This window comes from Lepeophtheirus salmonis, chromosome 14 (genome assembly GCF_016086655.4).
Source record: "Lepeophtheirus salmonis chromosome 14, UVic_Lsal_1.4, whole genome shotgun sequence".
Taxonomy (NCBI): domain Eukaryota; kingdom Metazoa; phylum Arthropoda; class Copepoda; order Siphonostomatoida; family Caligidae; genus Lepeophtheirus; species Lepeophtheirus salmonis.
The window spans coordinates 9,335,990-9,351,773 of NC_052144.2; the positions used below are offsets into that span (position 1 = coordinate 9,335,990).

General features: G+C 27.1%; 1 protein-coding gene across 5 annotated transcripts in view; it reads right to left on the reverse strand.

Annotated features, from left to right (window-relative positions):
• Nucleotides 1-10,307: 10,307 nt before the first annotated feature.
• Nucleotides 10,308-15,784, reverse strand: part of LOC121129728 (neurotrimin) — a 170,558-nt gene continuing 165,081 nt past the window's right edge. For all 5 annotated transcript variants that reach the window (XM_040725445.2, XM_071893396.1, XM_071893398.1 and 2 more), the window contains 2 exons: nucleotides 10,634-10,805; nucleotides 10,308-10,574 (listed from right to left, as the gene is read on the reverse strand). In XM_040725445.2, coding sequence (XP_040581379.1) covers nucleotides 10,477-10,574; nucleotides 10,634-10,805 — 270 coding nt within the window. In that variant the 3' untranslated portion in view covers nucleotides 10,308-10,476. The remainder of the gene's footprint in view (nucleotides 10,575-10,633; nucleotides 10,806-15,784) is intronic.

Sequence of the window (15,784 nt, forward strand, 5' to 3'; positions counted from 1 at the left end):
TAGATAAATGAAATATTTAAACATATCAAAAATTTCTTTGTGTTGCCTTTTCTTAATATTATAAAAATCACGTTTTCTGTAATTTAGTGATGCTACAAGAAGGTTTGGGCCTCCCTCTCTATTAAAATTGAAATAAATAAATTGTTCATATCATTATAATCTTATTTTTTTCTTTATCTTTTATTTTATTTATTTAGTCTTTTAGTGATAGTTTTCAACGTAATTACATTTAAACTGCAAAGAAAAATCATTATGATTTTTGGATAACTAATCTCAAGAAAAGTTTTATTTTATTTTATATAAATGGAGAGGTGCAACAAATGTACAGAAAGTAATTTGGACTTAACCAGAAATGAAGCAGAATTTACTATCTATTATGAAAAAAATATATATATACTCCAATTGGTAGTAAATTTCTCAACAGCCATTAATTCGAGGGAAAAGACAGGTTGTCGAATATTTTTTGAAAGGAACTAAATGTAAATGTATCGTTTATAAGAAAAAAACTGTTTAAAGGTACATTTACTAAATATTGTATTTGATAATATAATATTTAAATATATTGGTTTATTTGATTCTCATATTTTATCTTTTAAGTTTGTTGTAAATAAATGTTCAAAGCCATTTGAAAAAACCCACATATCTAGAAATTGTACTATGTATATAGAGTCAACATTTTGACTTTTTTTCGAATAAACTGATTAAAAAAAGGGAACACACAAAAAAAAAAAAAGTTAATACTTACATGTAATCAGACCATAGGAGGGTCAGAGCCGTCAATAGGATTTTCTTTGCCTTTTGGTTAGTTTGAGAGGATTTTTTTTATTTATTGTTTAAAAAAATTATAAGATTTATCTTTTTATTGCCTCATATATGAAATTTATATTTTTTCTTATCAAAATACATTGTATTTAATAATTACTTTCAAATTAACGCCTCCCATTGTCATAAGGACTATATAACACATTTGAAGATAGACGATTCTTAACCACAATCAGTAAAAAAAAAAAAACCTATGCTCTGTTTATAATCAAAGAGTTGTTTACATTTTCCATGAATAAAAAAATATATCATATAGATTAGAAAAATCAAAATGGTTAAAAATCAAACTAATAATTTTGAAGAAATGTACATCGTTTTAAAAGTAAAATATAAAAGGCTATTAGAATACTTTTCCATTTTGTCTATAAGTAGGTATTTACTTATTTTGAAGGAAGAAAACACATTAGATAATGTTTGTTTAAACGATAATTATGTTTAATTTTACTTTCATCATTTAAAAAATCTTGGAAATATTATACCTCCTTACATATGCATTTAAAGCAGTAATTTAAATTTAAATTACAAGATGCTATATGATTTTTTAATCAAAATTTCCTTATTTGACCTTAAAAGATATTTAATAAGAATATATCTATATAAATGACATAAAACATATTATCGATTTGTTTAAACAATATAAATATTCATTTGAACCTCTTTATTGTATGCTACAAAACCCTTTGGTGATCGAGCGTTGCTTGAAATTTTGTAAATGAAATTTTTATTCATTATATCAGCTATCTTGGAACAAGTTTTATACTAATATTATCTTTACCTTTTACACAAAGCATTTATCAGAAATACATTCATGTTTAAAAAAGTTTATTTATATACTATTTATTTAATAGCATTTGTATGTATTTTATTTATGGTTGTTCCAAGAAAAAAAGAGGAAACTAAATTAGATAGTTTTCAACTAATTTGTCATTTAAACTCAAAAAATGAATGTGGAGTTTTTGAGCCTATGTCTGAGCCAAAGTAGAATATATGTATTAATTTAATGTTTTTAAAAAGATGATCAATACCCTATGTAGCTATCACAAAGAAATAGGGTACAATACCCTCAAAGGCATCACTTATCTTATATTTATGTACTGCAAATTATTTATTGATTCATGGATTATATAATGAATTTATCATTGATAAATATTGAAAAAATTAAAATAAAATTTTATAAAACAAACATTTAATTGAAAAATAAATTTTATCAATAAGGGGAGAGGATTTTGGCTGCAAACTCAATTTTTTTATTGATTGCTTAAAATATGTTATAGTACAAAAAAATTAGGCCTAAAATTTAATTTGATTTTAACACTCATCCCTAATTTAAGAGTATTTGCATTAAATTATGTTTCTATTTGAATCACAAGAGAACAAATTAAATTGCTTTTCAACTCGTGAAATGGCCATATTAAGTTGTCAAGTGAGAAAAACGAGTTTTAAACTAAAAACCCTTTGTTCCTTTTTTTAGGATACTTGTCCTCCCCAGAGGCTTACACATCCATGTATATAATATTTTGTACGTATTATAATTTTGTTCCACATTCGTCTTTCTATGTAAATTTTAAATATATCTTATATGTACATTCTGTATTCAATTTATTGTTTGAATGTACTTCATTAGTTTTTAAGTAGTTTATATTATTAAATTAGTTATCTAGATTTTGAATACAGTTTTTAATCTTATTATTTATCGACCCCACGATGAATATGCAAAAGAGAGATGATATGGGAATAGTAAATGTTTTATTCTGTATAAAAGTTATCTTATTTTTTTTATTTTATAAAAGTAAACTATCCTTTATAGTCTTCATATTTTAATATTCCTGTTCCTTATCAGTTCCGGTTCAAATATCGATCTCCAGGACATTTTGGATGTTGATGTCATTCCCTTCCTTTAAAGACTACTTCAAATCGAACTAATCATTATAAAATTCCTACAGGTCCTCTATTCTGGACATTCAAATAACTCCAGGAGTCTTACATTCCTCCATAAGTTTTTCGGAAAAGAACTTAACCTTTTGGAGAAGTTAGGAAAAGGGAACCATTGTTTTATGTGTTGATAGACTCAATAGTCAACTTACTGCATTGTCATTACTCCTACACTGGATAAAAGTTTATATTATCTACAAGTTATCAAGTTTTTATTTATATATTTTTTTAAAGAAAGGATGTTTAGTTGTTCATTGTAAAGCATTTTGTTTGTCATGTTCAAAAATAAAATATGTCATTTTAGAAATGTTTCAATACATACTTTCATTTTAGAATATGAATTCACAGATATAAAATATAAGAACGAAAAAATATACAATTTATCCAAACATGCTTAAAGTATAATATGTAACGATTTATAATGTAAATAATGTTTTATATAGTCAAAAAATTCAATTTGATTTTGAAATGGCTAAATATACTTAGAAAATACATATGTTAAGAGTTTAAGTGAAGAAATGGTGTGTAAATGTTGATTTTGTGATTTATTGACAGCCATTGCATATGCAGGTCAACAAATAATTTTTTTACTATTTAATTTAATTGTTTTTCTGACAGAACTATTGTAATTACTACAAATTACGTATTTAACTGTTCGAACTGTTCATTCCGAATTGTTACATTGATGGTATTATTAATCCATTTTCTCCTGATAGCTTCTTACTATTTCATAAAATGAACATTCAAAGAAAAAATAATTTGTAAATCGTTGCCTTAGAATGAAAGCAGGTAATCTGGCACGTTTTTTAAAATGAGATAATAGCATTTAAAGATTAATAAGCAATATTGCACAGTTCCTGTTCACAAAAATATATTTTTTAAATTTGTAAACATATGTGAGGCCTTACAAAATAATGTATATAATTATTATGTAGTTGTTGTATGATAATAGGCTTAAATAAAGATTAATTAAAATCACAGAACCTGTTTCATTACAGAGTTTTTTTATATTTAGAATTAAATCATGTTATCTGTTAGTGCATCGTCAAACAAATTGATACTCAATGAGAAACAATGGACATAGAGTGACTATTAATTTCTTCAATTTTTTAGCTTGATTCTATTCAACACCATTGTTTCAGCGTAGTTTTTATTCAATAAACCTCCCCTTGTATCTTTTAGCTTTAAAGCAAGTTTAAATAAATAAAGCAACGTGCATTGAGTGAGCATTTATTTTGACTTCTTATCGATTTCAAATTTTTTTTTACAAGTAATAAAACTTCATTTTATTCAGCTATTAAAACTCAGTTTAGTATTGTACAATGGAGCTTATCATTTCGAAAGTATATCGGATTCAACGAGCAACCAAATTATATAGGATTTTTTCCATGACAATTTTATCAGCCTTCTTCATGAATCGTATTAGTTTGTTCTTTGGTAACATTTAGCACGTTGGTTACTTCTTGGGTTGAGAAAGTGTTTTGATGACATTTGCTCTCGTTCCATAGGTTTTCAGTATTTTGATACTCGATTCAAGTTATTTTTGATCTTTCTTTATTTACAAATCCATGATTTTTGTCTATCAGTATATAATCTCCTTAACTGGAGAATATCCAACTTTTTCATACATGCCAACTACTGCACACTCAGATTCACGATGAAAAAATCGTTTAGTCTGAGCATTGCCACGTAGATATCCTGACCCGAAGGTTTGATTAACTTGGGAAGGTGGACAAGTGACGCTAGTAAGTGAATCTCTTTGTTGGTGAAGAGCTCGCTCAATATTAGATTGTAAGTTATCATCATCCTGGATGTTTGAATGTCCTGGCTCACAGTAGCGATGAATGGCCTATTTGATCTTTCTTTTCCACTGGAGAAATAACAGAAACCCATAGCTCAGAATTTGTTTTCGATTTTGAGTCACAGAAAGTAGGATGTTGTCTGCATTGGGATACTTTGGTATGATGTTATTTTGAAGATGAGTCTGTTGAATAATTAGCAGCTTCATTCTTACTTACTTATGGTATCAATTCATTTATAAAATTTTACTTTTGTTAAATTTTGAAATTAGATTCATTTACTATGTACTGTATTTTTTACATCTAATTTTGCTCGTACATTTAACCAAGTAGCGCTATAAATATTTGCATAAATTTGGCCAAAAAGTTTTTGATATAAAACGAAAGTATCAGTGTTATTAATGTTGTAACAGGTGATTCATTGAAGCCTTTCAAAGCTAGGCAGGTAAACTTTTGATGTGATTTAAATTTTTTGTGTTTCAGATAATAGTGAATACATTTAAGAGGGCGCCACCTTCTTTGGGTATAGACAAAAACTGATAATAAGTGAAGAACACTCATTTCCCATTATTTACAACTATAAAACTATAATTAAACATTTGTTGGAAATTATTTATATACTAGCAAATTCAACTAGTCAACGTTCCCAAAACTTATTGTGTGCTTAAAAAGTATTTTAACTATTTGCAATCAGATTTTTTTTAACCCCAATTTAGATTGCTTAAGTTTTATACAGTTTTGTTTCTATAAAAACTTAACTTGAATCTTGAATAATCTCCTTTTGTCTCAATATTAACATTCAATTAAGTCTGGAAACTTTAATGGTATTGTCTTGCTCAATTTACTCCATTTTTTTGTCGACGGATGACTTCAAGTCTTTTACAATATATTCGGAAGCCTCTAATTTATATTTGTCAACTTATGAAGTTTTTCAATGAGTTGAAGTCTGTTGAGGCCAAATTTTTATTGATCATATGTATATATTCTTGTTATCCTCGCTTGAATAATGTTTGCAGTACGACAAAATCTAAGTAAAACTTCAAAACTAATTAGTGGGTTTATAAATTTATAGGAGAACCTTTGTCTCCTAGATCACCAATTAGCTGTACGCTGTTAATCAGAATCATTTATCAAACCAAATTGGTTGGATAATTACTGATGCAGTAAATTTTGTCCTGCAAATGCTGTAAATTTAATTTAGGATACCCTTGACTAGATTATTTGAGACGGGAGTCGTTTATGAATAAATATATCAACGATTTTATCACGGCAGTTTTGTGACAATGGTATATTCTTGCAAAAACATAGGATTCTTCTTTGTGTATTCAATATGCACTTTCCTGGATTTGCTTTGCTTGCCATATGTTGACTCGGGATCATATTTGATCTGTTGTTATGAGCGAGGATGATCCTTAAGGACTTTCCCTATATCTAAGCCTTTATGGACATTTTAAGCTGTAAAGCACCTAATGTTAAGATATTTGATGATGTTGGGAGTACTCTTTGCAGAGTGGATCAAAGAAATGATACGTAAATTTCTTAGCTCAATTTTGTTTTAAGGTTTTATTTCGAAGCTAGATACACTGTTTTGTTTTAATTTTATAGCACTAATGTTATAGAAGATCCATAAATTAAACAATTAAAGAAACATTAAAAAATAGACAACTGACAAAAAAATATGAAGTTTGTTTGTCAAGTAATATCTAAAAATTATATTTACAAATAACCCAATGTCGATGTTGACTTATTTTCATATATTATCATTAATAAACAAATTTGATCAACAAAATTTGTTTGAAAAACCAATAAAAATTTCATCTAACTTACCTTAATATATATATGTCTTGTCAATATTGAGTTTCTATATTTTCCTCTTCTTTTGATAATCAACTATATATGAATTTATATATGTACCATTAGGGTGGCTCTGATTTTTAACTTAAAAATCAATGTTACTTTTTCATGTTCTCATCTACTTTTTGGATTCTCCTAATGAAACTATATTCCTGTGCCAAAAAATGTAACATATAAACTACATTCAGAGGTAAACCTTGGATCTTTAACTTTTGACTAAAATGATAATGCGGGTGTTTTATTCTCAAATAAATATGAAACGTAGAATAAAATAAATATTTACAATTTCCATAATAGAAAAGTTCTGCATATAATTTTTCGTTTTGTAGATAGCCTAATGTGAAATAAAAGGTACCACAACATATTTAATTTTCCAAAAAGCTATAAAATAAGTTTTATAAATTCAAAAAGTTATATTTTTGTTCATAATGACTGTAAACATTTAATGTTTTGTTTTACACAGTTTTAAAAATTATATGAGATAGGTGACATACACTATTTTCCATATCCCGAATATGCATTTAGGTCAAAAATGACCAGGTACTTTGATACCTAGTCATTTAAATAACTTTTCATTCAGAGATAAATGGGGCAGTTATTTCATACAAAAATTTTAATTGCGAGATATGCTTTTGATAAATGTAGATGGTCAGTTAATGAAACATTTAGAAAGTGGCGATTCCGTGAAGATCTTAAAAATGTTTTTTTTTTTTCTGAAATAGATACATTTTCAATGACTTGATTTGACCAAATTGCACCTATTTAGAATTTTTGTATGACCACAAATGTAATGGGACACAAATTTTTGTTTTCTAGTTTTATTGGTGCAATAATTCGTCTTCAAATAAAAAAATTGAAAGACAATGTCATAAGTATTTTACTCTGGCTCAAACCAAATTAACTTTTTATGTAAGATGAGTTCAATCGTTTGCTTATAAAAATGTCTTAAATGCCCAAATAAGAGAGCAAAGTTCCCAAAGGGAGAGGCTGAGCATTGAATTTTGATGTGAAAGAAACTTACAATGACGTAGATTTTGACGTATGTTCACTTATACGGAAGGAGTTGAATGTATGGAAATCGGTGTCAATGAATCATTGCATGATGTCTCCACTAAACTGAATAACCATAACATATTTTGTGAATCAATTTTTGAAGGTGGAACAGCATCTGTACTGGAGGTCCCATCGGAAAGATCGGTTATATTTAGGAAAATAGAAACTCCAAACTTAAACTTATCTCCGGGCATAATGGTATGAATAACGATGGTGTCCGTAATAAAAGAACAGAACCCTCGTCTAAAGAAATTGATAACAGAAAAGTATTAGAACAGTAATGTTAAGTACTTTGGGATCTGTAAACTAAAGAAAAAATGGAGATGTTCTTCTAGAAATTATGTAAATAAAAATTTATTTAATCTGTACAAAAAAGGATATGATCCCTCAAATAAAGAAAGAGGAGTAGATCAGTGAGTTTGTGACAACTGAACTCCACTGACTTATCTACAAGTCCGAGAAGGAATAAAAGAAGCAAGCCTTTAAGTAAAATTTAGTAACAGAAATCATCATTTCTCTACATGTAAACTCTCTAATATGGGATGAGAGCAAATATGACTTTTTTAAATATCTTTACTTATTTAGTGCCGATTGTAGTATTTCTTTGTGACACAAAAACCAGCATGGAACAGTACCATGGTATTTGCATGTGTATTAGCTTTACAAACCTAACTCAAACGAGACTTGAAGGGGCCTTGCAATTCTATCAAACAGCGGAATGGAAGTCTGCCACCCCTTCCTTCAAATATGTGGAAATCTATGTAAGATCAAAATTTAATATAATTATCGTAAAAATTGAAGTTTTCGGTACTTATCGTCAGAATGAGGACAGACCAAAGTTGTACTCGATACTACTTTTTTAATTTATTGAAGGCTGTGACTTGTTCTTTGCTGGCGATTTTAACCTACGTCTCAATAACATAAATTACTTTTTCACACTAACTTCCAAACATAAAGTATATCATCATACAGTGATCGTATAAAATTCAATTTTGCATCTAGTCAATGAAGGATTAAGGCTTCAAATTTGACGAGTGCGATAAATATTTAAAATATAAATTTTGTCATTTTAAATAAAATTTTGTTTAGGTCATTAAAATTTGTGTGTCTTTATATATATTTTTTTTATCTTATTGTAACATGTTTTAGTTTTTGAAAATGAATTGAAAGAATCATTTTTATATTCGAAATAAAATAACTGCTCTTTGATCATTGCTCCAATCAAAATTGAGGAACTGAATTGCAACCAGTTTAATTTAATAAATATTATGTCATACCATTTTTTAGAAATAATTATTTTCAAAGTTATTCGCCAGTCTCAATAATCCAACACATGTTAGCAACTGACTGGATTTCCAAGAAAACTTTAGAATCTTGCCTCTAAAATGACATCCGTCCATCTCGCTACTATTTTAACAGCCTGATTCCCACGTGAATAAGGTTATGTTACTTCATCTTATTCAATACATATTCAACATTAGGGGGAAAGTAATTTCGTATTTCTCCCTTATTTATAAACTGAATATATCTTGTTCAATATTGATCACACCGGATCAAGCGATAAAACGTGGTAAAGGTGTAAGGGTATACAACAAATATTTTTGCGACAGTATTACACTAGGGGCGTTCAGTCTTAAATTATCGTGTGTCTAGAATGGAGGTATCAAAGGAAGACAGGAAGACATTTTCTATGATTTACCTTTTTACTACCTGAAAGGGAAAAACGCTTCGAAAGCGACTAATAAAATTTGCAATGTATACGGAGCGATACACTTTCGGTTCGTGTTGCACAACAGTAGTTCGAGCGATTTTTTACCTCTCAGTTCTGCCTTCTTTTGTGAGCAACTTCACTGTTTGATTCTGGCGATCCAACGTAATCGGCTAGCATTGGTGCATAGGAGATAACAAGGTATTCTCAAGACAACGCCAAGCCACACACATCTTTGATGACGCACCAGAACCTCTAGAAATTCTGAAGCATCTACCCTACAGTCAAGATCTGGTATAAAGTGACTACCAAATGTAATCCGTCTATAGCCAACGTACTTTGTGTTACAAACTTGGCCTGAATGGAACTCTGTAAAAATTGGGTGTCCCGTTTTTTTGCCAATAAGGACAAGGGATTTCTACGAAAAGAGCATTATGAAGTTAGATTCTTGTTAGCAACAAGTAATCAAACAGAACAGGTCATACTTGGCTTAAATTTGATGATTATAACACTTTTTGTAAAGCATTAAAATAAAGTGAGAAATACGAAATTACTTTTCCCCAACTTATTATTATAATTGATGTTAAAAAGGATTGAATATTAAAATGAAAAAAAACAAAAAAACTTATAAACCAGTGAAGGTATAGTATTAGACTAAAGTTTATTTGGGCTTAAAGAAAAAGTTTTTTTTTTAACTTAATGATATTAAGAAACTGTGGAAACATTGAAGGTTTTTGGCCAATTTTTCGATATAAGAGAAAATATTAAAAAGCGAGGGACACTATTAAATATAACTTAAATCAAAATATTTTGCACAGGCAAGTTTTACGGTGAAGGGAACAAAACAAAAAGATATAGACAAAGAAAAGTAAAACACTGATTTTTAAGTGCCACCCTTATGGATATTTTGTAACTTAAGTATACTTTAATACATACATGTTTGATCATAAAAAAAGGGAAAACTGCTGGCTAAAGTATTTTGGATATTTCAATTTTTCTTCATATATAAATGGTTATTTTTTTTAAAGAAATGAGACAGCAAATATATACTTTAGTACATTTCTGGGGAAAACTAAAGGTAATGGGTTCTGGACCTATGTATAAAATAATCAAAAAAATATCAATTAAACGACAGAAAATTCCTTACAAAAAAATTACATATATTTATTTTTGAAACTAGTTATTGGATAAAGAAGAATAAAATTTATAATATATATATATATATATGTACATATATTAATAAAGAATAAATGTTATGAATCAAAATTTAATTCTGCGAATAAATATATTTGTGTTAATTTTTAATATTTATAAAAGAAAAAATAATGTTCCACAAAGAGTTAAGAAAAATTCTATTCGATTCCGTTTTGACTTATTGGTGAGGATGAGTTGATGAGGTGTTTCACCTATTGTGTTGAAGAAAAAAAAAACAAGAATAAATAAATACCGTTTTTGAAGACCTTACCTTGAAGAACATGAACATTAATAGAAACGGTATCACCAAGTGAGGGAGAGCAAGAATAAATCCCATTGTCGGAATTTCGAGCATTTTGAATGACAAGAAAGCTGGAAGTTGCGTTGTCACCCTTTTCAGTAATAACGCTCACACCGCCTCGAACTGAGTCATATGATATTATCTGAAAAAAAAAAAAAATAATAATATGATTCCTAAAATGTTCGATCGTTTTATGTATTTTCATTATTTTTTTGCATGTATTTTTTCATTGTTTTTCTCCATTGGTCTTTGATTTTTAATTTATTATCTATATATATAAAATGCAAATGTCTGTGGTTGTGTTTGTTTTGCAATCCAAAGAATGGATTTTGCTAAAAGTTTTTATGAAGCTACATTAATCATCCATCTTTTCTAATGATAATTAAGGCATAACGAATAAGTTATTAGCACTTTTTCCATTCCAGTTGCAGTCATATTTGTTTATTATTTCATTTATTGAAAGTACCACGAAGGTAAAGATTTTTATTTACAGTGCCATCAAAGGTGAACATTTTTTCATCAGGCAAGAATAAAACTTTGCCCTATGTATAATATGTTCTAAATCAGTATAAATACAAAAAAAATATACTCTTTAATAACACATACTATGTGGCATACAGGTAAAAAAACAAAAATGCGAAAATATATATGAAATTTTACAAATGGAAATTCCATCAAAATATATATTTTAATATTAAATTAATTTTCTTTTTAATTGTAAAAACTGATATAATTAAATAAAAATTACTTGACAGTATTACAGTACTACTTGAGATTCATGACTTTGATTGTATTCTTTTAAAAAAATTATAAAAGTTTTGATAATATCTAAAGTATAAAAAAAGTATTTTAAAATAATTTTAAAAAATACAAAATTTATGAATATTACAGATAGAATGTAATAATTTATAAACTCAATAGAGTTTATAAATTATTATGTCTCATTCATTTTTTTTTAAGAAAGACAAATAAAATTATAAATATATATGTTTATATTTATTGTTCATGTTGAATAAACAAATTAGTACAGATTTAGAAGCATAGATTTTTGCTCTCATAGAAAATTTAATTTATTAATTTTCAAAATGTGGTCGTTTTATAAAAAAAAATCTTGTTCGTTATCAAGATTAAACTTATGCAAAATAAAAAAAAAAGTTATTGTCAATGCAGTTTCTATTAAAAAATACATAACGATACAGAAGAATATCGAACTATTTAAATTTTTTGTCAGCTGTACAATTGGAATATTTTCTCTCCTGATTAAAGAAGTAGAAATATTTTCAGTAAAAGGAATGTAACAAAATTTGTTATTTTTAAAAGCCACATTCTAAAGGTTCATTTTTTAAAGATATGCTAATTAAAAAATTAAAAGTTAAAGTTATTTAAATGTATAAACTTTACCAAAATCCAAAATATAATGATTCAATAAAAACATAATTTTGAGTCACATATAGATCGTGAAACGTAGATTGGAAATATATTTCCTAATTAATTTTTTGTTGAATTTTTACTTCAACTTAGCTTTTGTACAAAAGAAATAACAAAATGTATATTTATAAATATACATTCAAATAACATTTACGACCCATTAGCACAAAAAAAAGCTGGAATTATACTTTTTAAAATTGAATGTGGATTAAATTTGTATTTTTTGTACAATTATTGTTAATTTGTAGCAATCAATTATTCTCAATAACTCTTTGGATGCGCCGGAGTTTGCTATTAAAGTATCTTAAATGGTTCGTTTAAATAAAAGACAAAATAAAATATACATTTTTTTATAAAGACCATAAGTCTATTAAATCTTATAAAAAGATTCTTAATTTTAACCTTTTTATTTTACAATCTTAACTAATCTCATAAATTATAATACAAAGCCTATAATTGACTCAAATATATCTGTGAAATACTGGCCATATTTGTAAATATATGAAATTAGACACAGAAAATTCCGGTATTTTGCTCTTTTGATTTTTGGTAATACTTGTTTTCATGTTAATCTACCATATATTTTGTAAGACAAGCCATAACTCATTGTAAACCACATAAATTTATATTTCGATGACATTGTGGGCTTAAATAGTGGGACAATTAAGATGTTATCGTGAGAGTGGGTAAAAGGGGTTGGAGGGCCTTACAAAGATGACTGTTAGAATTTTTTTTTTTTTTTTTAATTTAGAAGACAAGAATAAACTGTTAGCTGTATTTTTTTTATACCATTTTGTTTCATTCTTAATTTAAAAAGAATAAAAGATTGCTGATACTTTTTAGAAGAGGGCTTGCATCGTTGGTGCTCGCTTTTGTGTATATTCATACTATACTATCCTTAAGAGTTTCATAATTGTAGTGTAACAATTTGGAGTTATATTAAAATTGAGTCGATCAAAAGTTTAACGTGTTTTTTTCAGAAATTATAATTGTCTAATGATATGTAAACCTAAAATAATTATTGGAGACCTCAAGTTGTGTAATCACCAAGATAGAGACAAACCCTCAAGTCAGCTGCTTTTGGAGGTAGTAGGACGATTTTTAGTGAAGCATCAGGCAAAATAAAAATATACCTTATTAACATATGACCCATTCCTTAGTGTCCGTATTGTTTTCCTTGGATTTTGTGAGGAATCCTTTGATAGTTCTACATACTGAATCTTATTGCTCGATACTCCACCAAATCCACTTAAAGACTTAACGACAAACAATACAGACAATTGGGAAGGTTCTATAAGGCAATGAGGCATAGTTTTACTTTGCTTGTTGCTCCATCAAAAATTGACCTCTTATACACCACAAAAACAAAAATTATATAATTGTATAGAGAAAAAAATGTACAAAATTAATTACAAAACTTCTAACTTGATTAATTAAATATTATTCAACTTATATTTTTTTTATATACATCAGTGGTACACCAGCAGTTTGTTTAAGTAGAAGCTGTCTAAACATAAAAAACCAAAGTAGATTAATATATTTTTAACTTCGAGTATGATTCTTGTTAAATGAATTAATTTAGCTATAAACATATAAAAGAGTAAAAAAAACAACTTTTATTTATTTATTTGATTTACATAAATTTGTTCATTTTTTATTAAATAATTTATTTATGTATATTTTTATAAGCAATAAAAGCATCGGATTGAAGAATAATAAAAAATATATTAATATGAGAAACGTGTTATAATTTCTACAAAATTATAAGTTATTTTAATTAATTTATTACTTAAAGATATTTTGTTTTTGCAATATGAAAAATTACATTAGAGTTTTACAATTAATATATTTATTAAAACATAAAACAGTATATTTACATATATATTTTGTTTTCAAGTAGCAAAATTCACTTAGATACAAACATATGAAATCATAATTATAAAAGCTATACAGGTTTGATCTTATCTTGTAGGTACAAATTGAAATATTTTCAATCCAGAATGGCATTGATGCCAAATCACAGAGGAGGACAATAAGATACCTTATTTCTGAATAAAGCATGCTGAGGTTGTTTTCACTCATGACGTTGCTCCGCGTCATTGCGCCCCTAAAACCCCAGGCCTTCTTTTAGATGACTTTCTGCAATTTTTGTACCTTAACATATGGGCGTCCTTTTCTCCAAATACTAACTTTTTGGACTACTCTATCCATGGAAATTTGGAGGAAATGGTGTGTGTACTCCTTACAAGAGTGTCCAGTCTCTAGAATCTTCAATAAGGAAGGAGTGGACTAAGTTCTAGTCTGACAACATAGTAAAGTTCTTCGTATTCAGACAACTATTAGAGATGAGAGCTCACATATTTTATTAAAGTTGTACAAGGCATTATTTTCAGATGATTTTGTTAAATAAACGTGCTCACAAAATATTTCGTTTAAATTTTACACTTGAAAATTTGAAAAAAGTTAACTGTGCACTACGAGACAAGATCAATTCTGTAGAAACTAAAAGTAACTGTTCAGGTTTACAACAAAAGAAACTCAAGAGCTAGAAAATATTAAGGACTTCTAATTCTTTGTGAACAGAACGTTGTTACGTATACGCCCTTAAACAACTCTTGTATATACATCGTTTTTATAGAATTACATATTTAATACTAAAATTTGACTTGTGGATAAATAATAAGAACTTGAAGCATTGTAATAGTTGGATTGCAATTATTTACACAATCTAATTTTGAATTATACATAAGTAAATCATACTTTTAAAGATGTTTTCTTTGACAAAGCTATTATAATACAAATACAAAACAATAAAAAAGATAAATATGTTTAGTTATTTATACTTATAAGAAATCATTAATGTTAGTAGACCTAAAAATAACTAAACTACTTTTGTTATTCCTTCATTTTTTTGGACTACATCATTACTAATATCATTTATTGTTCTTTTAATGAAATATTTATTAAATGAAAGAAATAATTGAATTTAAAAAAACTGTAATGAATATCTTTAAGAAAAGAAATATATATTTTTAAATTATTATTCTAAGGACAAAAAAAAGTAGATCAGTCAAAAAAGTATTTTAATTAATTAAGAACTTCTTTATACTTTTGTTTTTTTATTCAATGAACCCCTCTCACATAATAAAGATTTTACTTTATTGTGTTAAAAAAGTGTCTGAGGTCTATGTAAAAAATAAAGTAATAGTTTTATAAAGTTATCTAATAGGTCATAGGCAATTATTGAACAAAGGTGCCTGCACTAAAAGTAGAAAGACATAGTGTCAAAAGACAAAAATATGGAAGGACTATGTTTCGAAAAGACATTTCATGAAAATACATATCTAAGGAAACTTTAAAATTAAACTTAAGCACAAATAACGGTAACTTGATCATTTTAATTTTAGTTTTTATTCTTTTCAAAAAAAATATATATATATTCTTCACCGTAAAAAAAGGTGTTATTTGTTTTTAAATGATCTTGAAAGTCACAGATAAAATATGGATTTTACTCATATAGCAAATAAAAATGGTTTTAAAGAAAATACATGTCTTCCCTCTCCCCAAAAATATAATCAGGGGTTTTCATCTGTTTTAAAGATTCCATAATTGGTGCAAAAATTTTCAGTGTTTAATCTATCAATGCACTATCGAGTTAGCTTAAGCCCAGTCCCAGTTGAACCCCAAAAATGG